Source organism: Chrysochloris asiatica, unplaced genomic scaffold (assembly GCF_000296735.1).
Source record: "Chrysochloris asiatica unplaced genomic scaffold, ChrAsi1.0 scaffold00091, whole genome shotgun sequence".
In the NCBI taxonomy this organism is placed as follows: Eukaryota; Metazoa; Chordata; class Mammalia; order Afrosoricida; family Chrysochloridae; genus Chrysochloris; species Chrysochloris asiatica.
In genome coordinates this window covers 4,690,749-4,718,304 of record NW_006408609.1, presented here as the reverse complement: position 1 = coordinate 4,718,304, position 27,556 = coordinate 4,690,749, and the positions used below count along the sequence as shown (strand labels likewise).

The 27,556-nt window shown below is 37.3% G+C and overlaps 1 protein-coding gene across 1 annotated transcript in view; it reads left to right on the top strand.

The window, feature by feature from the left end:
* ROBO2 (roundabout, axon guidance receptor, homolog 2 (Drosophila)) overlaps positions 1 to 27,556 on the top strand; it is a gene marked incomplete at its 5' end in the record, with an annotated part of 881,870 nt that overhangs the window by 574,592 nt on the left and 279,722 nt on the right. The window contains 2 exons of the mRNA XM_006866447.1: positions 11,982 to 12,139; positions 17,465 to 17,585. Of these exons, the coding sequence (XP_006866509.1) occupies positions 11,982 to 12,139; positions 17,465 to 17,585 (279 nt within the window). The remainder of the gene's footprint in view (positions 1 to 11,981; positions 12,140 to 17,464; positions 17,586 to 27,556) is intronic.

Sequence of the window (27,556 nt, the reverse complement as noted above, 5' to 3'; positions counted from 1 at the left end):
CTGAGGAGAACATATGCATTACAGAGGTTATGGATACAAATTACAGAGAGCACGATGTTTCCATGCAATTTCTAAGAATCCTTCAGCAAGTTTTAAACATTAATGGAAAACATTAAGAAAGACTTGGCACTCTTAGCAGGACTTCAAATTATCTTGCGGGTGAGGACAGAAGGGGACTAAAAAAGGGATTCAAGAATAAAGACTTGGCTAAGGAACTTGGAGCTGGCCATTCTTCGTGCGTGAATTGTGTGTTTGTATGGTTTATTCCCTGCAGAATAGGAGGCTTCACAAAACGTTATGACTTGAAAATGAACAAGTCACAGGGCACTCTTGTTTATTCAACATGCTCCAATACATAGCTCTGGTTTATCTGCATCATTTGCTGAGTGAATTTGCTTGTACAGGGAGACTTAGTGGAGGTGGGGGGTGAGAGCGTCTCATTTTGGAATTGTCAGCAGGCTGCTGGAGTGCCAGAGAGTCAGCTTGCACAGCGGTAGCAGGATGTCTCCCCACTGTTATTTCTTTCCCATTCCCCTTATGTGCAGAAGAAACCACTTATGACTTGTCCCCAAAGTATCAGATTTTATTGTCTATTTAGATAGTGACTGGCCTGTCCATTCTGACCATATTTGCCTTGATTGTCCCAAATGTAATAAAGTAGTTTCTTGTGAATGTCATTAAAACTTAATACAAATACAAAAATATTATGCTGTTCCAGGAAGTTTCTAGTTGAAAGGGGGGAAATTCTATTTAAAATGGCTTAAGTAGAAAATATAAGTTTTTTAGATCTTCAGACTAGAAAGTCCAGAGGTATATAGTCTTAAGGAATATAATCAGCAGTGTCTTCAGGAACCCAGATTCTTTCTGTCTCTTTTTCAATATGCAGAACCTCTGTTTCTTCCTGAGACTGGAGCTCCCCCTGGGGTCACAGCATAGTTGCCAACAACACTCTCGCCTCATTTAGACCAGTAGGAAGAGACAGGGTGATTCTCACATAAGTAGAGTGGAAGATTTGAGTGTCATGCTGGTTTGGGATTATGCTTGATTATTCCCTCTGATGATGAGGGATGAGAGATAGGGAAATAATATGTGGACCAGCTGTAAGGATGTTGTTGTTGTTGTTGATGTGTGCTGTAGAGTCCGTTCCGACTCATAGAGACCCTGTACAGGGTTTTCGAGGCTGTAAATCTTTACTGGAGCAGAATGCCTCATCTTTCTCTCGCGGAACAGCTGGTAGTTTCGAACTGCTGAGCTTGCAGCTCGCAGCCCAATTCGTAACCACTACACTACCAAAGCTCCTAGCTGTAAGGATAGCCATCACATATTCTTTTTTAGTCCATTTTCATAGTCCTGGTGTGTCACAGTGGGCTAAGACACTGGAACACAAGTTGATTTGAACCATAAGGTAGATGGTTCAAACTCACCAACCACTTTTTGGAAATCCTATACAGAGTTGCTATGGGTCAGAACGGACTCAAAGGCACTTAACAACAACAACAACAGCAACAGCAATATTTACTATGATATAGTATAATTTGTACTATCAGTTTTGGTGGTTGCATATACACCTGCTTACTTTTTTGCGTGTTTTAAAGTGATTTCTAATCTTGAAGGGGGATTAAAGAAAGAGAGACAGCTAGATTAAAATCACAGTCTTATATAACCTAATCTTGGAAGTGACATGGCATCACTTTGCAATATTCACTTTACAAACAGAAATGAACTCTGGCTTCTATTTATGGCTATGTGAGCATGTAGGTAAGCAAGTCAAATAACTCCATCTTCTCAAGTCCAATCACTATAAATTGTTCTTCAATAATTATGTTTAAAAGCAAATTCAAATATCATGGTCTCTTATATATAATAAGAAAGATCTACAATAAGCCCCTTGAGTAGGAGTTCATACATTCTATAAACAATTTTTTAAAAATATTGATTTACTCTTCTGATTCCATTTGTGAGGGGAGCCCTTCAAATGGTTCCCTAATCTAGTTCAAGTATGTAAAAAGTTTCCAGATGAGTGGGTTGGGCCCCAAACTGACATCTGAAAAACACAATATGTGTTTGAATGAAGGAATAGGAAAATATAAGGGATCAAAGAGGGGATCTGAGAGATTTTCAAGCATGAAGATTATGTCAATGTGCTAAAATAAGTAAATGTTTCTCCATATATCTAAAAAATGAAGGTTGGAGAAACAGAATGTAAAAATCATGGAGCAATACCATTAAGATCACATGCAAGTAAAATTTTCTGATGATAATTCAAAAATGGTTTCAGCAGTATATTGACAGGGAGCTGACAGAAATTCAAGCAGGATTCATAAGTTGAACAAGGTATATCATTGGTGATCTCACATGGATTTTGGTTGAAAGCAGAGACTATCCAAAAGATGTTTGCTTGTGTTTTATTGATTATCAAAAGACATTCAGCTGTGTGCATCAAACTGTGGATAACATTATGAAGAACAGCTGTTCCTGAACACTTAATTATGCTCATGAGGAACCTGTACATAGACTAAGAGGAAGTTGTTTGAATAGAGCAAGAGATACTGAATGGTTTAAAATCAGGAAAGGTGTGCACCAGGGTTTTATCTTTTTCCCATACTTATTCAATCTGTATACTGATCAAATAATCAAAACAGTTGAATTGCATGAAGAAGATTTCAGGATTGGAGGAAGACTCATTAACAACCTTCGATATGCAAATGACACAACTTTGTTGAAAGTAAAGAGGACTTAAAATACTTACTGGTAAAGATTAAAGACTGCAGTCTTAAGTTTGGATTGCAATTAAATGTAAAGAAAACAAAAATTTTCACAGCTGGACCAATAGGTAACATCATGCTAAATGAAGAAAAGACAAAAGTTGTCAAAGACTAAACTTTGCTTAGTCCACAATCAATAATCATGGTAGCAGAAGTCAAGAAAGCAAATGACTTATTGAATTAGACAAATCAGCTGCAAAGGGCTTCTTTAAAGTGTTAGAGAGCAAAGATGTCAGTTTGAGGACTAAAGTGTACTGGATCCAAGCCTTGGTATTTTCAATTGCCTGCGTATGCTTATGAAAATCGAACAATGAAGAAGGAAGACCATAGAATAATCAATGCATTTGAGTTATGGTGATGCCAAAGATTATTGAATGTATCATGAACCTCCAGAAGAGCAAACAAATGTGTCTTGGAAGAAGTACAGCCAGAATGCTCTTTAAAAGTGAGAATGAAAAGACTTCATCTTTCGTACTTTGAACATACTATGAGGAGGAATCAGTTTCTGCAGAAGAACATTATGCTTGGTAAACTGTAGGGTCAGCACAAAAGCTCTAGACCTCCAATGAGAAGGATCAGCACAGTGAAAGCAACAATGGGTTCAATCCTAATAACAATTGTGAGGATGAGGAAGTTCTAGACAGTATTGTGCTCTGTTGTGCATAGGATCATTATGAGTTGGAACTGACTTGATGACAGCTAACAACAAACTCAAAGACTGTAATGGAGTTTAAAAAAGAAACAGAAAAATATCAAATATGATACTCATTCATTTACATAGGAGATAAGCACTATGAACTAGTAGATGTGAAATAAATTGTTGATCAGCATAAGCATAATAGTTAAGCGTATAGATTGTAGAATCAGTTATACTGGGTTCCAACTCAATGCTTGTCTTAAACGATTGATTGAAGTTCAAATGACTTCAAATTCCATTATCATTTTATTCCAATTTTTTCATAAAGATTTTAAAGCCACCTCATATTATAGAGTCCTGATGTGGTGCTATAGGATAAGCACTGGACCTCAAGATCACTTTGAATCACAAGGTCGGTGGTTCAAAACCACCAGCCACTCCTTACAAGCTGTATACTGATTGCTATGAGTCAGAATTGACTTGATGGCACATAACAATAATAACAACAATATATATTATGGAAGTCCTGGTGTGGCACTTCAGGATAAGTACTGGACTGCTAACCACAAAGTTGGCTGTTCAAACTCACCAGCTGCTCCTTAAAATCCCTATATAGGTTGGCTGTAAGTCAGAACTGTCTCAACGGGACTTAACAATAATAACGACCTATATTATGATGTGTGATATATAATGTGTACTCATATTATGGCTTCCTGATGTGGTACTGTGGGTAATGCACTGGACTGTAAGGACGGTTTGAACCAAAAGGTCAGCAGTTCAAACTCACCAGTCGCTCCTCGGAAACCCTATACAGGGTCGCTATGACTCGTAACTGATTCGGCAGAACTTAACAACAACAACAACAACTCATATTCTAGTAGGGAAGTTAGATATTATACTAGCGAAGCTAGTTTTTAAATATATCAAAAGTATCTTGATGTGGGCCTGAAAACCGATCCAGGAAATCAAGTTAATTAAAATATATATATATTATTGTTGAAAAACAGCATGTAATTTCATACAGTATCTATATGCTTGACTTAAAGGCAATCTTATAAATAAAAACATCATGCTATTTAATTACAATTTCTCTTTTTGTCACTTTTCTCCTGATCAATTTAGTTTGTTCTGGTACTTTTGTTCTTCTGATAAAGTATATAAATACTTATATCAGTAATTTTAGGCTTCACATTTCTAATAATATTAAACATATATTTATTGTGGTTTTAAAAATGTATCTTTCAGAAATTTATTGATTAGCAGTCTCACTTAGCTTTTATTGCTAATTTATTTTTTACTTGAGAACAATTGATTTAGAAGACAAAGGAAGCAAACTTGCTAAATGAAAGACATGACGTTGACAGGAAATAGGAATCAAAAATTTAAGCTCTAACATCACAACTAGGTATAAAGATCTTTTATGGCACTGTATTAGTTACCTTGTTGTTGTTAAGCTGCTCTCTATAGGATTTCTGAGGAGGAGTTGGTGAGTTTGAACCACTTACCTTAACGTTCAGTGCTTATCCTACAACACCACACCAGGACTCCATTGTGTTGTTGTTGTTAAGTACCATTTAGCCAATTCCAACTCATAGCAAAGGAGCTCTGGTAGCGTAGTGGTTACGAATTGGGCTGTGAGACGCAAGGTCAGCAGTTCGAAACTACCAGCTGTTCCGTGGGAGAAAGATGAGGCTTTCTGCTCCCGTAAAGATTTCCAGCCTCGGAAACCCTGTACAGGGTCGCTATGAGTCGGAACCGACTCCACGGCACATAACAACAACTCATAGCAACTCTGTATCTGTTTATATGGTTTCTGTGGAGCAGCTGGTGGGTTTCAACTATAGACCTTGTGGTTCGTAGTGCAGCACTGATCCTATAGTGCCACACCAAGCTCAAAAAAATGTATACTTGTTTTCTCACATCTGTTGGTCGGGAATCCGGACATGACTTTGTTTAAACCTTTGCTTTTGGATCTTTCACAAGGCCATAATCAAAGTATCCACTGGGCTGTTGTAGTATGAAAATTTGACTGGGGAATCTTCTCCTTCCAAGAATAATTTTAAAGAATTCAGTCCTGAAGAATTGTTGGACTAAGGACCTCAGTTCCTTACTATCTATTGGCCAGAATCTGCCCTAAGAATTCTGTCAAATGATTCTTTCCATAGGTCACCATTTAATCTTGCTTGACCAGAGAAAGCAAATAGAAAGAGGCTGAGAGAAAAAGGGGAAAGGTGAGGAAGGAAAAGAGAAAGAGTGAAGAAGAGAAACAGAAAAAGACTAGAGCCTCAATCTTTACGTAATCTCAGAAGTGACATGACATAACATTGTCTATTCTGTTCATCAAAGACAAGTCCTTGGGCCCAATGGAGAGAATTGCACAATTGATTAAATACCAGGAGCCAGAGATCACTGGGAGCCATTTTAGAAGCAGTTTATCAAGCACTATTAAGTCATACTTGCTTTATATTCCTTAAGCAATTTAAAAGGCAATACAGAATTTAATTTACTTGCCTGAAATCTCTATGCCATAAATATGTCAGCTTGTTTGTTGTAAACACACTAGTGATTCAGAATGTTTGGATCTTTCAGAATAACTTAAAAAAATCATAGTCCATGGCAACGTGAAAAATAAGGCAAATGAAATACACGTCATATGATTTCAGCACTAGTTAGGTGGATTCTCATTTGTAATTCCCAGTTTTTGTACAGAACTTAACATTTGGAGTCTAGTAATTTAAACCATATCCATTACTGAGTGTAAAACTGCCTCATAGAGTTTCAAAAGCTGTAGTCCTGGTGTCGCACTGTGTGGGTTAATGCACTTGGCTGCAAAGTAGGCTTGAATCGCAAGGGCTGCAGTTCCAGTTCACCAGCCTTGGAAACCCTACACAAGGTCACTAAAGTTGGAACCAACTCGATGGCACTTAACAACAACAACAACCTTTATAGGAGCAGATCACCTGATCTTTTCTCTTTCAGAGTCATTGCTGGATTTGAATCATCAGCTTTCAGTTAACAGCTGAGCACTTTACCACTGCACTACCAGGAGTCCTTCCCTGACCATGTAGATTTCCTAATCCCTCCTCCCTCCACACCTTGTAACTTGTAACTTTATAACCTACCCTGAGATCTGCAAACCAGAATGACATAAAAAGCAAATGTATTTATATCCTTTTTCTTTTAATTACAATTTAAGGCTATTCTCCCTGCTTTCTCATTTTAACATTTTTTCCTCTTTGTTTTCTGTCACTTTATTTAAAGATCTTTTTGGATGTTTAAATAATACATACTTGCATATTGCTGCACGTGCTTTGTATGGCTTACTAGCCAAACCACATTTGAAATACAGTTATCAGTTCTTTCTAGAATAAGGAATTAAGGAGAACAGCAATTATAGATTCAATTTGGGCTTTTCCACATTTTAAAGACCATTTTAGTTCCTTTCATTCAACACAGGTCAATTCTTTCATAAGGAGGGCAAGATCTAAGGCAGAAATTAGTAATTAACACATTCACTCTAACATATAAATTTGATTTCATTTTACTTTACTCTTATTTAAATACAGATACACAAACCTCAGTAATGTATAAGTAAATACCATATATATGTATATATATATATATATATACTTACTGAGAAGAGGAACAAGTTTACTGTTTCCTGAGCTGTGCTAGGACCTGCTGAAAAGTGAATGTTTATTTCATGGATGTTTGAGAGAAAGAAAGTGATCACAAAGACTTGGGGTTAAAGAAATGGTATCAATAAATTAAAATGAATTCAGTGAATACTGTAGAAACTCCAAAGAGCATTTTACAAGTTGAAGAGGGTACAGTACCAATTATACCATTATCTCACCCTACACTCAGGGTGAATAGTCTGAAAGCCTGAAATTACACTTGATGCTAGATTTCTTGGCTTCATTTGCAAATTGGAGTCATTTTCTCTTTCCTTTTTTTTTCATGTGTGAATGCCATAAACACATGTTATATTGTTTAACAGTAGCAGACCTTATAGTTTGTTATGATATTTTTCTCCCCCATGGCAGAGGCTTTTTTTTTTCTTTCTTTCACTTTCTTTTTCTTTTAAATTCAGATTGCTACAATTCAGCAGCACTGCATTTCTAAAGGATTTTGCCCTGGTCCTAAGTACCTTTTGAGCTTAGGCTGTTTTGGCATGCCATTCTTTAGAAGACCAATTCTGGATAAGGCCCTTCAACTGTCCAGATGTGCCATTTTGGAACAGATTGAGAGCCTGCCAAAACACCATTTGTTGCCGGTACCGGATATTGTCGGGTTGCTCATCACCCTGTTACTATATTTTTGCACTCCTTAACATTGCATAAACAGGCAGCTGTTCAGTATTTAGAATATAAATGAATCACCAGCTCACTCCCTTGAGAATTTACCTGCAAGAGGGAACCTCAGTGTTAACCCCTTCTCATCGCCTGAAAAACACATCTAAATGCATACTTCTCTCAGCCCATTCAGACGCATACCCTATGCATATAAATCACACCTTTCTTGCCAGTTAGACAAGGCAAAGGGACCAAAAATGTGCAGTTCACAGTACTAAAATGGAACACATTTCCTTAGCAGCTAAAGCAGTAAATTAATCAGCTTATAAACTGAAAGGGAACAATTTGTGCTGAATTCTTTCTTACTGCTCCTTCAATGCAAGACAAGGTTCTCTAATCTCCTAAAGGGCCATGACTTCATTAAGATGGAATACCGTGTTAAAGGATATGTTGCAAAATGCAAGAAAAGAAAAGCTTTGAACGTCACTCAGTTGTCTCTCTGGAGCTGTTTTCTGGACAGGGATTTTTATTTATTTGGAGAATGACAATTAACCTAGAGACTTGGAACAACAAAGAAGCAGAGTATGGAAGTGGGTCTCATTACAGGACACAGAGGCAGTTGGTTTGACCTAATCCCCATTTGCAGCAGATGATTTGCATAAGAGGCTAGCACAAGCTGCCTATTTTGATTTCAAACAGCTTGACCAATTACACACACACACACACACACACACACACACACACATTGTTACCCGCCTTCTATTTGGACCCAATTCATGGTGACCAAATGCTGCAGGATCCTGGGCCATCTCCATGATCTGTTGCAGATTGAATGAATGTGATTCACTGAATTTTCATTGGCTGATTTCCAGGAGTAGATGACCAGGCCTTTCTTCCTAGTCTGTTTTAGTCTGGAAGTGCCACTGAGACTTGTTCAGCATCATAGCAACATGCAGTCCTCCATGGACAGACAAATAATGTCTGAGCATGAAGTACATTAGCTTAGACTAGAACCTGGGTCTCCCACATGGGAGGTAAAGATTCTATCACTGAAATACCAGTGTTCACATATAGGTGCCATTGAGTCATTTTGGATTCTTAGTGACTGTATGTGTAAGAGAACTGTCTCACAGGGTTTTCTTCCCTGTAATCTTTATGGAAGGAGCCTGGTGGCCCTGTGGGTTAGGTGTTGAGCGGCTAATAGCATGGTTGGCCATTCAAACCTACAAGTCACTTTGCAGGAGAATGATGAAGCCGTTTGCTTCCATAAAGATTTAGAGTCTCAGAATTCCTATATGGGACTATTATTAGTCTTAATTGACTCGATGGCAGTGGGTTAATCTTTATGGAAGCAGATCACAAAGTTTTTCTCACATAAAGTCTATGGGTATGTTTACACTGTCAGTGTTTTGGTTAGAAGCCAAGCTTCTAACTGTTGTGCACATACCAAAACAATATTATTATTGTTGAACAGAACATGGGTACACTGAATGGTCTAAATTTAGGAAAGGTATGTGCCAGCATTGTATTCTTTCACCGTACTTATTCAACCTTTATGCTGAGCAAATAATCCATGAAGCTGGGTTATATGAAGGAAAATATGGCATCAGGGTTGGAGGAAGACTCATTAACAACTTGTGATGTGCAGATGATACATCCTTGGTTGTTGAAAGGAAAAGGACTTAAAATACTTACTGATGAAATCAAAGACCACAGCCTTCAGTATGGGTTGCACCTCAATATAAAGAAAACAAAAATCCTCACAATTGAATGATTAAATAACATCAGGCTAAATGGAGAAAATATTGAGGTTGTCAGAAACTTCATTTTGCTCAGATTCACTAACAGCACTCATGGAAGTAAGAGTCAAGAAATTAAATGACATATCTGTAAATATATAGGCAAATCTGCTACACAAGACCTCTCTAAAGTGCTAAAGAGCAATGATGTCAATTTGAGGACTAGGTATGCCTGACTTTAGTCATGGTATTTTCGATAGCTTCATATGCATATGAAAGTTGGACAATGAATAGGGAAGACTGTAAAAAAATTGATGTAATTGGGTTGTGGTATTTGAAAAGAGTATTAAAAATATGATAGACAAATCAATCTGTGTTGGAAAAAGCACAGCCAGAATGTTCTTGAAAGCTAGGATGGCCAGAGTTCATCTCTCTTACTTTGGACATGTTATCAGGAGGGACCAGTCCCTGGAGAAAGACATCATTCTTGGTAAAGTGAAGGGTCAGCAAAAAGGAGGAAGACTTCCAATGAAATGGATTGGCCCAGTGGCAGCAGCAATGTCTCAAAAGTGACAACAATCGTGAGGATGGTGTAGGACTGGGAAGTGTTTTGTTCTGTTGTGCATAAGGTTTCTGTGAATGGGAGCTAACTTGTCAGCTCCTAACAACAGCAACACACCAAAACCCAAACCCACTGCCATAGAGTTGATGGCATTAGCAACAGTGAATATATATGTTTGTGTACTTGTGTCTTGTTGTTGCTAAGTGCCATTGAGTCATTTCTGACCCATAGCAACCCTGTATAAGGTTTCCAAGGAGCAAGTGGTAAGCTTGAACTGCCTATCTTGTGGTTCAAACTGACCTTATGGTCCAGAGAATTGTCCTGCCACACCACACCAGGACTCTATATACATAGAGGACTTCTGGTGTGGCACTGTGGTTTAATGCGCTGGACTGCAAAGTCTGTTTGAATCGCAAATTAGTGATTCAAGCCCACCAGCCACTCCTTGGAAACCCTATACTGGGTTCCTGTGGGTCAGAATACAGCAGCAATAAGTATATATACATATACACATACTTCAAACATACATGTTCTTATTAAGAGCTGTCGAGTCCATTCCGACTCATAGGGACCCTGTGTAGGGTTTCCTGGGGAGCACAGTGGCTCCATGTAATAAGCACTGTAGTTCAAACCACAAGATCTGTGCTTTGAGCCTGCCAGCTGCTCCATGGGAGAAAGAGGGTGCTTTCTGCTCTTGCAAGCATTTAAAGCCTCAGAAAACCTATACAGGGTCGCTATGAGTCGGAACCGACTCCATGACACTTACAACAACAACAACAACAACACAGAACACAGGGTTTTATAGGAGCAGTTAGGGGGTTTGGATCATCAACCTAGTGGTTAGCAGTGTGGTCCTTTTCCTACAGCACCATACCAGGATTTACACGTATATATACATGCAAACTTAACGTTTCGTGTGTGCCTGTATTTTATCCCTGGGTACACTGTGAAAGCAAACTTGTCAGTGTTAGAATATCAAAGAATATGTAACACAGAGGTAGTTTGAATATATGGTACATTAACTGCTCTCGTTTACTTTTTTTTTTTTTTAATATTTACTCTAAAGTCTTTGTTTGCTTAATAAAACCAAGATTTTGTAATCTGATAAAGGCCTGGTTGCTTCTCCAGGGTTTTCATCTTGCCAGCAGCCAACATGCACAAGGAGATAGATAGGTGACATTTGGAGAGCTGGGCATGCCAGATTTTTGGAGGTTGCAATGGAGGTCCAACCTGCTGTTCTCTTAATGAAAGGAGGGGTAATTCAGACTGGCAAAACTGCTACAAGGGGTATCTCTGTTCAGAATGTCACGCTGCCCAGATGTCACCCGGCAGGTGGAGATGCAGGGAGAATGGAAATGTAGCCCTATGTATGTGGGTGCTCGTGCATTGCAAGGGTGAACAATGAGTCTATCTTCTGAAGTGTAATGAAAGCAGTGTGGTTCTTGTCCATATTCATGTCACGAGAAAGGGCTTTTTCAAAGAGTTCTCACCTCACCTCCCTTCACAGACTGACACACATGCATGCTCATAGACAATATTCTTGTCATATATTTCAGGATTTCAATATACCTTTAACAGTTATTTTCAAATATTTTTATAGTTATATGTATATAAGTTTTGTCCATTTAGAGACTAGAATCATACTACATAAACAGTTCTATGCCTTGTTTCTGAAGAATATCTATCCTTTATCATTAATATTTCTCATCTTATTTTCTTCAGACCAAATAACAATTGTTAAATAGGATTTCGGATCAAAGATGCAACATTATTTATATAGCCTGTTGAACATTCAGGAAGTCTCCAGAATGTTCTTAGAATTTCATAGTCACAGTAAATAGTCAGGCTTTTTTTTTTTTTTTTTTTTAATCAGACTAAAGTAAATCAAACTTGAAGTTATCTTTTGTAATATAAAGCTAACGTCATTGTTACTGAGGGTTTTTGTTTTTTGTGTTTTTTTTAATTATAATTCTTCTTCTTTAGTGCTACGAGATGACTTCCGGCAAAACCCCACAGATGTTGTTGTGGCAGCTGGAGAGCCTGCGATCCTAGAGTGCCAACCTCCCCGGGGACACCCAGAACCCACTATCTACTGGAAAAAAGACAAAGTTCGAATTGATGATAAAGAAGAAAGAATAAGTGTGAGTTAGATAAAAAGAGCGGGTCTTAAGATAGATGTACTTTATTTTTAAATTAATTATTAATAAAATATACAACTGTACTTACCAAATTACTGTTTATCAACCTATATCATTTATGCCATATTGAAAGGTGTTTAAAAGGGTAACTTATTATAAAAATGAAAGTTAAAAATGAGGTTTCAAAGAGACAAAGACATAGGCACGTGTATATTGATGCAATTATCAATTGTATATGATTATATTGATTATTATAAAATCTCTTCAAAGTATAATACGGATGTCACAGCTCTTTCTGTGAACTTCTCCAAAAGCAGCTATTGATTATTTAATTCATGAACATTAAACTGTAAATGAGGGTCATAAACCAGATTAACTAGAGCATTTCATTGGCCATTATTTTCAAAATTATGAAAGAAAATAATTTACGGTAATAATTATTTTAAGCAAGTTTTCCAGATTTTTCAATTAAATAATCCTTGTAGCAATAACATTTTATATATGGATTAATTAAAAATAAATTTAATAGATATAAAATAAAACCAAAGTAGAAAGACCTAGTTGATTCTACAATTTAGCCAGCAGAGAAACTGTCTATTTTTAATAGGAAATCAGTGATGAGTTTCATCACATGATTAAAATTCAAAATGAAACTCCTAGATACTGAGGAAGATGCAGATCTGGGCAATGGCACATAAAATTTTCATTTTATCAGAAGAGTTGCTCAAAATTTGTATGTAAAGTTTGTAAATGAGAACCAGTCCACTGAAATGGTATATAATGCCTCGAGCTTCTGATGTTATTTAATTATATGTTTTCTATTCAATATAATACTTGAGTTTGAATGTATTTTATGTAAAACAGTGTCACATTTGACTAAACAAACATATCATTACAATTCAAAGTTGGTATGGCCTAAAATCACCAGCCACTCCTTGGAAACCTTCTACAGCGTCACTGAGTCAGAACCACCTCGATGGCACTTAACACCACCACCACCACCTATAACAAAATGGCCTAAATGTCTAGTATCTTTAAAAATATATCACAAATGAGTAATTGCCACAGATGTACATTGTGATTATGACATGGTACAGAACCAGATGGTGCGTGTAAGAGACCACAACATGTACTCATGTGTCTCTGACTGCTAATATTGAGTATAGACATTAAAGAGAATTTGTTTTCTAATAATCTATACTTTGGTACTAAACTTATAAAAATATATTCCTGGTGTTGGAGTAAAATCAGTGTTCAAAGGTTCTAAGTTGACATTTGTAGTATTTAGCTTTAGCTTCATAACAAAGCATCCCAAATCATAACAGTTTATAAAATCCATTTTATTTAGACCACAGTTTTCTGGATCTGCTAGACAGTTCTTGCAAGGACCAACTCAGCTGATTTCTGCTTCTATAGTCCATTGAAATATGTGTTAGCAGCTAGAGAATTTAGACAAGATTTTCCTCTGGATTGTTCTAATGTACTAGGCTCTAACTGTAGGTTAGACATTTCAGTCCACCCCAGAGATGTCTCTGAATTAAGACCTCGAGATCTACTTCTGAAGAATCAGCTATTGAAACCTTGTGGGTCACAGTTCTACTCTGATACACATGGGGTTGACATGAGTTTTCACTCACATGTCCAATAATTAGCTTACTCTCAGCTGGGCATCTGGCTTTTCCTTTTTATGGACTCAAATTATCCAGCAGACTAGCTCAGTCTAGCTTTCCTATGGGGTCTCAGAGCTCCAATTGTGACATCTTGTGAGCAACTTTGTGTTGGTATAGTATTTTCTTTAGTCCTTTTTTCAAAGTAAGTCACATTGCCAAGTTTAGCTTCAAGGGTAGCTATTGGTTACTTTATAACCTACCATTACACTCTACTAGAAAAAAATAAGATCATGTTGACGGTCTTTTGCGTCAATGTTAAAAAAAAAAAGTTGAACATTCCTTTCTATCACATTACAGTTTTAGAGTATGAAATATCTCTGTTAAGATCAAGCACACATGACTTTTGTTTTCCTACGAAGATAAAAAAATATCAGAGGAAATTAGTAGGTATTTAACTGGTATCTCTTTAAGAATATCCAATCTCTGTAGTGTTATAGTTTTTGAATTGTATGAACACAGGAAAGATTGAGAAAGAAGCTGTGAATGATGATATATTTAAAAACAAGAGTCTAATTTTGCTTTAATGTTCTCTTTAGAAAATGGGAATTTTAGAATTTGTTTGTCAATATATGTCTTTAAGACACAGGTAAGGAGCACCTATTTAAAAAATAATTTGTCCCAATCCATGTTGTTGCTGTTGTTAAGTTGGTTCTGACTCATAATGACCCTGGATAGCAGGGATGGGGAACCTTTTTTCTGCCAACATTTATAACATCATTCATGGGCCATAAAAAATTATCAGCTTAAAAATGACCTGCCATATTTCGTCAAACATTTAATTAACTCACCTACAAGGCTGGCAGTTCAAACTCAACAGCAGCTCCCTGGAAACCTTTACAAGGTCAGTATGGGTCAGAACCAACTCGATGGCACTTAACAACAACAAATGTGATGTCTGGAACTGCAGCTGCTTCGGCAGTGCCAAACCAAATTATTTCCCCATCCTGATATGACCAGCTATGTACGGTTTCCAAGAAATAGCTGGTGGATTTTAACTGCCAATCTCACAGTTAGCAGTCCCCATGTTTATCCTACAGCACCACACCAGATCCCACAATGTTCGGAGTCCTGGTGTGGCACTGTGGGTTAATGCTCTGGATTGAAACATTGGTTTGAATGGCAAGGTTGGTGGTTCAAGCTCACTAACCACAGTCATAAACAGACTCAACTACATCTAACAGCATGCATATGTATGTTGTTGTTATTGTTAGGTGCCATAGAGTTGGTACTGACTCATAGCGACCCTATGCACAACAGAATGAAACATTATATATATAGTCCAGATATGATGCTGTTGGTGGTTCAAACCTACTAGTTGCTCCTTGAAAACCCTTTACAGGGGGCTATGAGTCAGAGTTGAGTGGACTCAATGGCACTTAACAACAACAACAACATATATTTAAATATGTATATATAGGACTTGGAGTCCTGGTGTGATGCTGTGAGTTAATGCACCAGACTGCAAAGCCTGGTTTTAACTGCAAGGTCAGTGGTTCAAGCTCACCAGCTGCTCCTCGGAAACAACTCAACAGCACTTAACAATAAGAATAACATATAAAACAGCAATGAAGCTGCAAGCTAAGCCCTACAACATTCAATAGACTCCTGTGAACCTGGGTAGAGACCTGGTCAGCCAGCAGTGTAGCAAGACCTGGGGACTCTTGGGCTCAGAGTTAGGGACATAGCCACAGAGGACTAGAGTGGAGAGTAAAACATCCAGCTGATAAAAAGAGAGGATATAGGCTTAAGAAAACCCACACTAGCAGATAATACCCACTTGGCCTGGCTTCAATGACTGGATGATCAGAGCTCAACTAGAAGAAGAAAGAAGAGGGAAAAAAAGAGTAATCTGATACAATTTGATGAACTTGACCTACACCTATGGATGCAGTAGCTCAAAAGAGGGAACAAATCTTTACAGGGAGGATCCCTGAGAGGATTCCCACCCCCTCCATACAGAGTAGACAGGGATGGGCAACTTGGACATTGGCTACCCAAAATGGGGGGTTGGGGGCTACAAAGGCAAGAAATGACTGATTTACAGCTTTCAAGAGGGAGCCTAGAAGTGGAGGAAGGTAGAATCTCCACTGAGTAGTATCCAATCTGTCTGGGCTGGGCTGATGAAATGAGCTGCGGATAGGTCTCTTGTGATAACAATAGTGACTAATTGTTATCAGAATTGATTGTGAGGGTTGGAAATGTAAAGGTAGATGTTTTGTAGCAAAAGGAGGGGAATGATTGACTTTGCAGTCTAGGAGCGGAGTTCCCTAGGACCATCAAGGGAGAAGAGCAGAGAGTGGGACCCTACCCAGAGAAGCAGTGACGCCTGAGATGGAGACAGAGGCAATGATGTGGAGAGATGGAGCAACCAGGGACTTTAGAACCAGAAAGGGAGAGGGGCTGTGTGCTGATGACTGGGGCAGAGGAGGCGGGGGGACAAGCGGGAGCAGGCTTGCAGGGTATACCCTTTGGTTGGTTGATGATGCATAGAGGGGATTGAAACCAAGGATGGCAATGAAACGATATACGATAGGATGAATGTAAAGCTAATGTTCTCCATGTAAACATTCACATAATTCACAATAAAACATTAACAATAAATAAATAAATAACATATAGGACTTCTGTTGTAGCACTGTGTTTTACTACAAATCACAAAGTCTTCAGTTCAAACCCACCACCTGCTCCTCAGAAACCCTGTAAGGGGTTGCTATGCATTGGAAGTAACTCTATGGCACTTGGCAACAACAACAACATATTTATATATGGAGTCCCTGTGTGGCACAGTGGGTTAATGTGCTGGACTCCAAGGTCAGTTTGAACCACAAAGCATCTCGGTGATTGAAGCTCACCAGCTGCTCCTTGGGACCCCTATACAGGGTCGCCACGACTCTGAACTGACTCAAAGGCATATAACAACAATAGCAATATTTATATATTGTTGTTAAGTGTTATCAAGCCAGTTCTGACTCATAGCAACCCGTATAGGGTTTCCAAGGCTTTTTAAAATTTTCCATAAGCAGAAATCTTTTCTTCTGCAGAACAACTGATGAGCTTGAACTGCTGACGTTTTTGTTCAGTCTGCCATTTCATTAAAAGCTCTCATAATACAATTAAGATGAGACAGAGATAATAATATTAAAAATTGAAATGTAAGTCCCATGAAGACTGATTTATAATATTTGGTTCATCACTGTAAACCAAGTGTCTAGAACACTGCCCACTCAACAGAGGTAGTCAGTAAATACTTGTTGCATCCCTTTGAGTCAGCTGGATTTCTCTATATTATCTACAGTAGCTCTGTAATGTTCCTTGCTGATGACAAATGCCAATTGTATTTCATTCAACAGAACCTCAGTGTGAAGAAAGACCATTAAGATTTAGTGGGAGAAGTGACAAGACTGGAAATAGGACTCAGCAAGGGAGAGGAAAGTAGTGTTAGAGAAACTTTACTTAGAAAGGGAATATGGAAGCTTGTACTGAGGTTACATTTAATAGAAGAAAGGACACATTTAGTTGCCAAAGTAGTGGAAAAGTTTTGTGTCTTAGACACTAAGGTATTTGCTTTGGGAAAGAAACCATAATATATAAATGTTCAAAATTATTTATTAATGCATTTTCTTTCTCTATTTTTTTGTTTTTATTTAATTTTTAACAGATTCGTGGTGGGAAGCTGATGATCTCCAATACCAGGAAAAGTGATGCCGGGATGTATACTTGTGTTGGCACCAATATGGTGGGAGAAAGAGACAGTGACCCAGCTGAGCTAACTGTCTTTGGTAAAATTCTCTTTAAGTTATACATTGCTTTTAGTCTTTCTTTGATTTGAAATATTAAAGGCAAATGCTTATTTTATATATGTTGTTAAGTGCTATTGAGTTTGTTCTGACTCATAGCAACCTGTATAGAACTTGCAAGTCTGTAAATCTTTAAAGCAGCAGAAAGCCTCAACTTTCTCCCATGGAGCACCTGGTGAACTATAACCATACAGCTTGTGGTTCACAGTTCAGTGTTTATCACACAGAGTCACTGTGCTCCCCTGGGCCACAAGGGTGAGTTCCTTTCCAGACCTAAAGGGTAATTAAGGGCATAGTTTTGAGTTCCTCAAGTCTATTTATGACCAGTAAACCCAGTCTTTTTTTTTTTTTTATTACCTTGATTTTTATTCTACATTTTCTCCTACTCTATCCCTCTAACACGATCTCTTTCAGAGTTGTAGGTAGTGGTGGCCAGGCACCATCTAGTTCTTCTGGTCTCACAGTCATGAAGACTGGTGTTCACATGTTCCATTAGTTCATTGAACTAATTGATCCCAAACCACTTCAATTCTTATGACTCTTCTTTCTTCTGCACATGGAGAGACCAATAGCTGCACCTTAAATGGCCGCTCATGACTTTTCAAGATCCCAAACAATATATGTTGTCATTAAGTGCTGTCAAGTCAGCCCTGACTCATTCGTTGTTATTGTTGTTAGTGCCATCGAGTCAGTTTCAATGCCTAGCGACACTATGTAAGGTTTCAGAGGAGTGACTGGTGAGTTTGAACCACCGACCTTGCAGTTCAAACAGACCTATGCTGCCACATCCGGACTCCAAATCTTTCTATATATAATAAACAATTTTATCTCCTTATCTCTTAATAAAGCATTTCAATATCACTGATATTATGTGGTTGTTGTATGTGTATATGTATTTAATGCAAGAGGTCATTATAATTTTCAAAATGCTTCTCTGTGTTCATAAGGCAATCTTCAGATTCTGTGAATGATAAGAAAAGATCCATATTTCTTGTCCTTTCTCTGGACATCCAAGTGTAGCCTCAATTCCTACACTGGCCCCAAAAGAAATATCTTCTGCATTTTGGGATACACTATCACATTTCATAATGAGAATGCCAAGATGGAAAAGAGCCATATTATAATTTCCATTACATTCAGAGAGTTAAGATTGTGCTTTATGAATATGTACCAGAGTGCAGGCCTTTCTTTTCAATCAGCCTGAGTACTGAGTAATCTCTAGTAATACTCCCTGTGGATACTAAGCAGCTTGAAGTTCCAAATGACAAAGCCAGGAGAAATCCTATAATTTGTTAAATGAATTGAATAGTAAAAATAAAAAAAATTCAAAATGTGTATGTAAATTTCTGTCATACAGAGTTCAAACACATTTGCCCTTAAATTTCATCCAGTCATCTATAAGAGTCTCAAAATGTGCTTCACTCTGTAATGAATAAAATACAGTTTTGCCTGATAAGGTGAAATTAGTGGTCATCGAACATTATCATTGAAAGCCCACAAGTACAACTGTTCTATTTAAAGAAATATTTATCTCGATTTTCCTGTAATTATCACAAGCTCTGGAATCAGAAAATGCTATGTTACAGTAGTATATATTGCCTTCAGAAAGAAATGGAAAGAGTTTAATGTCTATACCCAAGCCATTAAACTTACAATATTGTGACTGCTTTCTGAAACATTTAACCAGCATTTTCTAAAGATATGAGAAGAACTACAGGAGATTCTTAGAACTGTGAAGCATTACCTAGAAACTTCCAGATTATTTTGAAAATAGTTGGAAACAAAAGAGATTGAATTTGTCTAGAAACAGTTCCTCTGGAGAAATGTCACAAGAAGCTGAGAAGCATTTATCTGACTGTGTAAAATTAGTCAGAACTGACCTGAGGGGTTTTACGTATAATATTAAATCAAAGGAAAAACTAAAAATTGATGAAGAAACAAAAAATAAAAGCCAAATTAAAACTAAAAAACAGTATTGGTGGTCTAAATCAAGGTTGTAACAAAAGTCTGTGAGAGCAGAGACTTCTTATTTATCTTGATGCCCCTATTATTAGAGAGCATAATATTTATTTTGAGGCCCACCTTATTTTATTTTGGAACTGTTGCTTTAGCACATGTCTTTTAATGAAGCACTTTTTTATTTCTTGTTTATATATTGTAATTTATATACAATCTTTACAAAAGTAAAATTGGTTACATTGCACTCCAAGCTTCATTCGTTTTATTTTTACGTAGTGGAAATCCCATTCTTAAGAATCTGTTCATGTAGCCACTCTTCGCTACAGGGGATTTAAAAATATTCATTGTAATTCAATCCTTCCTTAAAATATGTTATTCAAAAAAAGTAACTGATGATATTTAATTGTTCAAGACATGTCAAGGAAAACATAAAAGGAATAACAGATTTTTCCCATATAAAAGCCACCACTGTCTGAGACATATTGCTAGAGAAAATAGTTTCCCGCTATTCTTTAAAGATTTTGATTCTCTACAAAATGGCTCAAAAGTTTCTTACTTTGAAAAATGGCAATTTATATTTTTAAAAATCTTGAGGGTTTCTTCAAACAGCAAAAAAAAAAAAAAATTTGTTCTTCATTCACATTTAAATGCTTATTAAAAAGACCATTGAAAACTATCTGGTGATCAGACTAGGAACTGGATATTTTATTGGGATTGAGGACACAGATTAAGGCTGGTGTAATGAGGTTCTCCAAGTGGTGTCTGACTTCCGGCTTCACAAATGGGGACGAGAATCAAACTCAACATCAGTTTAAGGCAGATTCCTATGAGGCAGAGGTCAGATAGGCCTCCAACCTTTTTACCAGTTCTGGCATCAGCAGTTCCTCCCACGGAACTCTTTAATTCTCAGATGGATTCAATTATTTATTGAAATGGTCACATTTGTTGTTGTTATGTGCCGTGGAGTCGGTTCTGATTTATAGCGACCCTGCACAGGGTTTCCGAGGCTGTAAATCTTTACGGGAGAAGAAAGCCTCCTCTTTCTTTCGCGGAACAGCTGGTAGTTTCGAACTGCTGACCATGAGATTAGCAGCCCGATTTGTAACCACTACACTGCCAGAGAAGTCAGCTATTACTCACAATTATTGAGTTTATTAGGGAAGTTAACAGTTTACAATTCAGGATTAGAAATGCTCAGGATACAGTTTCTTGACTCGGAGAGCCATTTCCTAGCCGTACCTGCAGGCAGGCCTTTTTCTGATAAGTCTCTCAGCTAGATAGCCTCTTGGCCTCTGTTACAAAGCTCTTTTAGGGCTACTGACAAATGCCCAAAGACCGTTCAACTGCTCAGTAAACCTCAGCCCCAAGTGCTTGTCTCTAGTTCTGTGGGTCAGCAAAACTAGCTCCCCGGATTAAATATCTTCAGTCATCCTACTCCACAAACATACTTCTTATCTGAAGACATTCAGCTTTACTTGTTCTGTGAGCTGGAAAACCCACAGCTCTATATTTTTCCTTTGCCTTTTAAGAGGTTCTGCTGCTGCCTCTCCTCTGCCACTTCTCTGGTATTATAACTCTGTGTCCTTGGTCAAGGAGGTTCAATGTGCAGGGATATCAGGGTCCAAAGGATGCTACCCCATTCCTGGTTCTTCTTTCTTATTGTAGCAAGTTGTCCCTCCCCTCCCCCAAACCCCTTCTGAGGCTGACATGGCTCATTTTATATCTAGCTGATGACAAAACTGACCAATTATCTTATTAGATTTGCAAGTTTTTACTATCATAATTAACCCTGTTAAAAATCACAATTGACTCTAATAATCCTTTTAGCATATTTCCCCACCTTCTCTTACTCCGACTTATCAGGGAAAAAAAAATCTTTGCTTGGTGGGAGTGACAAAGACTATGGCTAGAAGAGCCTTATGAAATCATTGACTGAATCACGGCTGGTGATATGCATTTCCAATCATTGAATGGCATATAGTATTTGATGACCTGACTATTTGATTAGATGTTGTTGTTGTTAAGTGCCATTAAATTGGTTCAGACTCAGAACAACACAAGGAGTGACTGGTGGGTTTGAACTGCCAATCTTGTGATTAGCAGGCCAGTGCTTATCCAACAGCATCATACAAGGACTCCATAATTAAGACACTCAGACATAAAGGTGTAAGAGAAGATAATTCAGAATCAAACCTTGATTAATTATCTGTGGCCTTCATATAAGACAACACAGCACTATAAAAAACAAAATGCTATTGAAATTAAGATGGGTATTTGAGAAAAATAATCATTTTAAGTAATGTTTACTTGCTATCTTTAAAACAAAAAATATCTTATCCATTAATTCATTCAACAAAATTTATTAATCACCTACTATGTGCTAGGTCCTGGAGTCCTGGTGTGGCGCTGTGGGTTAATGTGTCAGACTGCAAAGCCGTTTGAACTGCAAGGTTGCAGTTCAAGCTCACCAACTGCTCCTCAGAAACCCTATACAGGGTCGTTATAGGTTGCAACCTACTCAATGGCACTTTACAACAACATGTGCTTTAATATGCTGGTGAGCTTCATAAATAGGGCCCCTGTTTTCAGAGGGCTATCCTATCACTTTGTCGCCAGTAACATGAAACTTTACCTCTTAAATCTGGTGAGTGTGACCTTTTTCCCAAACATTTACCTCTTAGCTTCACAAGATGATTTTTCTCCAAGTGGAAAATTCTTGGCAAGACAATAAATTAATGCAGTCAAGAATTATTTAATCACATTCAGATGACCTGATCATGCTCATTCACACATTTTGGAAGGGTACAAAAGTGCAAAAAATCTTTTCCCTTTAGCTTTATAGTTCCCTCCCCGTCTAATGACCAGTTAAGTAAATGGAGCCATACTAGGGCTAGCCTTCTGACTTTCCAATGTAATAAAGACTAGAGTATGGCAGGAACTTCAGGGTCATCTGAAGTCAACATAAGATTTATAAGCAATGGTTAACTCTAATGGTCTTGTTTTGCGTAGCTTTGTTCTTACAGGACTTAAAAAAAAGACTCCACCTATGTAATGATTGCAATAACACTATGTTTATAATGTCAAACAAAGTTTACTTTTTAAGTTGTTAGGTCATTCTAGCAATAGGTATCATAACACAGCCATTGGCAATTTTATGGCCATTTTTAATGATTGTATAAAGTTGAAAAATTAAATGCATTCATTGGGTCTTAACTTCTCCCACTGTAGCATGAATATAATCTTTAGGGATATTGTGCAACTGATTTTAGATTTTTTATATGGTGTGCTAATTTGAATATTGTTGCTTTCTTGGTATTACTGGCATAACTATAATGTTTAATTATACCGTAAGACATTTTATTACAGTATTATATAATGTTGGACTTTTCAGAACGTTAATTTGGAACTAAATTGACCTGACTACTTGAGAGCTGTACTTTACAGAGTACCATACTGGCACACAACAGTAGTGCCCCAGGGAGATTAACCTTGTAAGCAAGCAATGCAGGTAATTCAAATCCAGTTAATCTCACACAGAAAAAAGTTAATTGCATTGGCAAAGACGTTGCCTGTGATCACTCCATGGTTATATAATTAGAGATAGCGCCACTCAGAGGGACTCTAATCTAATTGACAAGCAGTCAGCAAATAACCCTAGAGATTCTTCCTCCATCCCCACACCCCTGTTTTTCATTCTGAGTTCTGACATAGAGTAATAACATGAAAAGTCAGTGACTTCAGCTTGACATGCCTTAAAATTAAGTTCCTTGTTATTCAAGAGTTGAAGGTTTTTTGTGTATATTTATTGTAAATTGTGTAGAGCTTCGTGGGGTACTAACTCAATCAGATATTTAATAGTATTCAGTATCATCAAAAATCAATTTACATTCTAGTCTTTATAACTAGAGATTTTTTAAACAAAATGGCATATCCAAGACATTTCCTAATAATTTTTGTAGTTTGTGCATGAAAGGGGCTTGACTTTTGATAACATTTGGCTTATGATAATGCTAATCATTGCAAATGCAAAGCATTAAAAATTCATGTGTGACCTCTATAACTTCTTTAGTCTTTAAAATTTATATGATTCTAACATAAATTTTAAATTCCATTTAAATGTTAGGCAAATTTAGTTTTTTGTTTTTAAATTTCAAATTATGGTTTTTATTACAAGGTAAGAATCTTGATGTGGTGCTCTAGGATAAACACTGGACTTCTAGACACAAGTGAGAAGTTCAAACCCACCAGCCACTCCTCAGAAATGCTATACAGGTTTGCTATGAGTAGGAACCGGCTTAATGGCACTTAGAAATAACAACAACAGAAGTTTCCAATATAATGTGAAAATGACGAAAAATGTATATATCATTTACATTTTCATGAACTAGACTTAGTAGACTTTTAAAAAACTTTTTATTGTGAATTGAGTGAAGGTTTACAGAGCAGATCATCTCTGCAAACTTATTTTAAGCACATTTTTCCTAAGGCAATTATGAAGAATTAAAATGCATGTAAATGGAGGGTTGTTAACATAAACAATTATTAAAAGTAAGATTAAGAAAAATGGGAATTTGCAGAATAGTACCTTACAAGTTGTGACCAAATTCCAGTATATCATTTAGTTTTAAAGTTACAAGACTCTGAAGTATAGAACTCATTTTCATATGCCATGTATATGCAGGTGAATTTCATCTGTTATTCTTTGCTTTTGTCAGTTTTTTATATATATTCAATTACGTTTTACTCCATGAGCCAATGAAAAACTGCCAAAGTTTCTATACCACACTTTCCTGCAGTTTCCCAGTTGCTAAGCAACTGGACTCTGCTTGAGGGCAGAAGGGAATAGAGACAGTTCATTGTAAAGTTCTCCATTCCTGCTGAGTTCATCAGAGCAGCAGCAGGGGATCCTACACATATCTCTTGCTTCTTGAAATTATAGATCAGGTGCTTCCACTTATCTCTCTATAAAACAATGAGACTTAGAATACTTTGATAACTTAAAACTTATTTATTTATCCTAATGATTCCGCCTTGAGAACAAAGCAACCTTAGTTTCGTACGTATCTAAAGTTTCTCCTTCAAATGTATTGAACTTGTACCTCAGGGTCTTGGTGTATAATAAGCATTAGACTGTTAACCGCCAAGGTCAGTGTTTCAAACTTACCAGAGCTCCTCAAAAATTCTATACAGAGTCACTGTGAGTCAGAACCTACTCAACTGGCACTCACAACGACAACTTGTTTGTTGGACATTGTGTTTCATAGCTTCTCAAGGGAAGGATATAAAAACTTTGACTAAAAATATATCCGTGTGTGTGTGTGTGTGTGTGTGTGTGTAATAATCTCTGGTGCACAGTGGTTAAATGTTTAACTGCAGGTCAGGAGTTGGAACCCACCAGCTGAACTGAGGGAGAAAGAAGTGGACTTAGAAGCCTTATGTTATTGTTATGTGCTGTCAAGTCAGTTCTGACACAAACCCTATATAGGGTTTCCAAGGAGATACTGGTGGGTTTGAACTGCTAAACTTTCAGTTAGCAGCCTAGTGCTTATTTTACAGCACTACATCAGGACTCCTACAAATCATATCCGGTAGTCCTAATCTGCCCTATAAATTTGCATTAAGTAGAAATTGATGGCAATTGCTTTGATTTTTGGTTGGATATGTATATGTGTTTTTTATGTATATACGAGGGTCTTCAAAAAAGTTGGGAGAAGGATTCCATAATCTTTTAATTCAATTTATCTATGAACATTTTGAAGATACCTGTATGTTTGTGGACTCATGGCATGGCTCTGTAGGATCACCACTGGACTACAAACCACAGGTTAGCAATTCAGACCTACCAGCATCTCCTTGGAAACCCTATACAGGGTCACTATGAGTCGGACCCAACTACATAGCACTTAACAACAACAGCATGTTTGTGTGTTTTAATGAAACTAGTCTGACATCTTATTGATATTGAGACAATGTAATCTGTACCGGAGCTGACTGCCACATCTTTCACTCTGGGAGCCGTTGGTGGGTTTGAACAATTGACCTTTCAGTTAGCAGGTAAGGGCATAACGATCACTCCAAAAGAGCTTCTTGTTCTCACTTGTTGTTCTTAAGTACTGTTGAGTCGGTTTCGTCCCTTAGTGACCCTGTATAGGGTTTCCAAGGAGCAGCTGGTGAGCTTGAATCACCGACATTGCAGTTCAAACGGCTTTGCAGTCTGGCGCATTAACCCACAGCACCACACCAGGACTCCTATTCTCACTTGTTGTTGTTGTCAGGGGCCATCGAGTCGGAACCGACTCATAGCGACCCCATGCACAGAACGAAACACTGCCCGATCCTAGGCCAACCTCACTGCTGTTGCCACACTTGAGTCCATCGATGCTGTCACTTGGCCAATCCATCTCATTGGGGGTCTTCCTCTTTTTCTCTGACCCTCACCTTACCAAACATGTCATCCTTCTTCAGTGACTGGTCCCTTCTGACAATATGTGTGAAATATGAGAGACAAAGTTTGGCCATCTTGGCCTCCAAGGAGCACTCTGGATTCACTTCTTTATTACGCAATTTTTCTTTTTCACTCAGCAGCTCACCAAGTAAAATGTCCATATCTGATAAATAGATAACTTTAACAATTAAATAATTTATCAGCTTTTCAAATGTATGAATTTATCATGATTATCAAAATATTTTCCAATATTGCCAATAGTATTGTAGTAATCCTATGCAGTTTTACATTCTCCCAATTATCAGTTATCAAAGTATTGCTCTTCAGGTCCTTCTGCTTCATCTTGTGATTTAAAAATGTTTTACTCAAAATTCTTTTATATTTCTTTTCTTTCAAAAATAGGAAAACAAGCAGAGTGCCTGTCAGCCATTGATAGTTAATTTGGTTGTTCTCCAGTACTCACATTTCCTTTATTTTTCCTTGTTGATTTCTAAGGTTGCCATATTCATCTTATCCATGACTTTAATAAGCATGTGGTTAGTATCTTGAATGTTCATTTAATTTCTGTACTTAATTTGAGACAAAATACCATTATCATGCTTCAGAACTTTCTCTTAATTCCTTCTTTAATCAAAGGACTTTTTCAGCATCTACACATATGGCTACACAAATTTTACATTTTTCCTCTATTATATAACTAGTCTTCCTGATCCTATTTTGAATGGTTTTAACTTCAAGTAACAGAAGCCTAACTAATAATAACTTAAGCATAAGGATTCCTTTTTCTCATGCCTACATCTCTCTGATGAAAAGATCTACACACACACACAGAGTCCACACATTATCTGCTAGTCTGTTTCAAATTTCTAAACTGGAAATTTGAGAATTTTCTTAACTTTTTTTTTCACTCTCCACAAACAATTGATCAACTGATTTGTTATCACTACAAGTCCAACATCTCTTTCATATTCTCAGAGCTACTCTATCAATTTGTTGTTGTTAAGTATTGTCCAGGTAGTTCTGACTAACAGGGATCCTGCATAGGTTTCCAAGGTTATACATCCTTATGGGAGCAGAAAACTTCATTTTCCCCCAACAGAGCAGCTGGTGGGCATGAATAGCTGAGCTTATGGCTTGAAGTCCAGTGATTATCATATAAAGCCACTAAACTCTCATTATATTCAGAAGTAATTTATTGCATTAATCCATTGACCTATTTTACTACTTTAGGTTTATTTTCTAATGTGTTTTTCATAAATCTGCCAGCACTGTCTTTCTCGTATACTTATTAAAAAGGTTGCTATATTAAAAATAAAACCCCATTAATCTCCTTCTATCACCACCAGACATGGCATGAAAAGGCTCTTCTGATTAGCATAGACTTCCAACACTTTTCAGATGACACCATGCTGCTGGCTGTCCCCAGATGCAAGTTCAAAATCTGGCATAGGGGAGACTTTAATAACATGTGTTAACAGAGTCATGATAGAATGATTTATCTTAGATCATTCATTTTTATGTGATGTTTTGGTATGATGTTGTTGTTGTT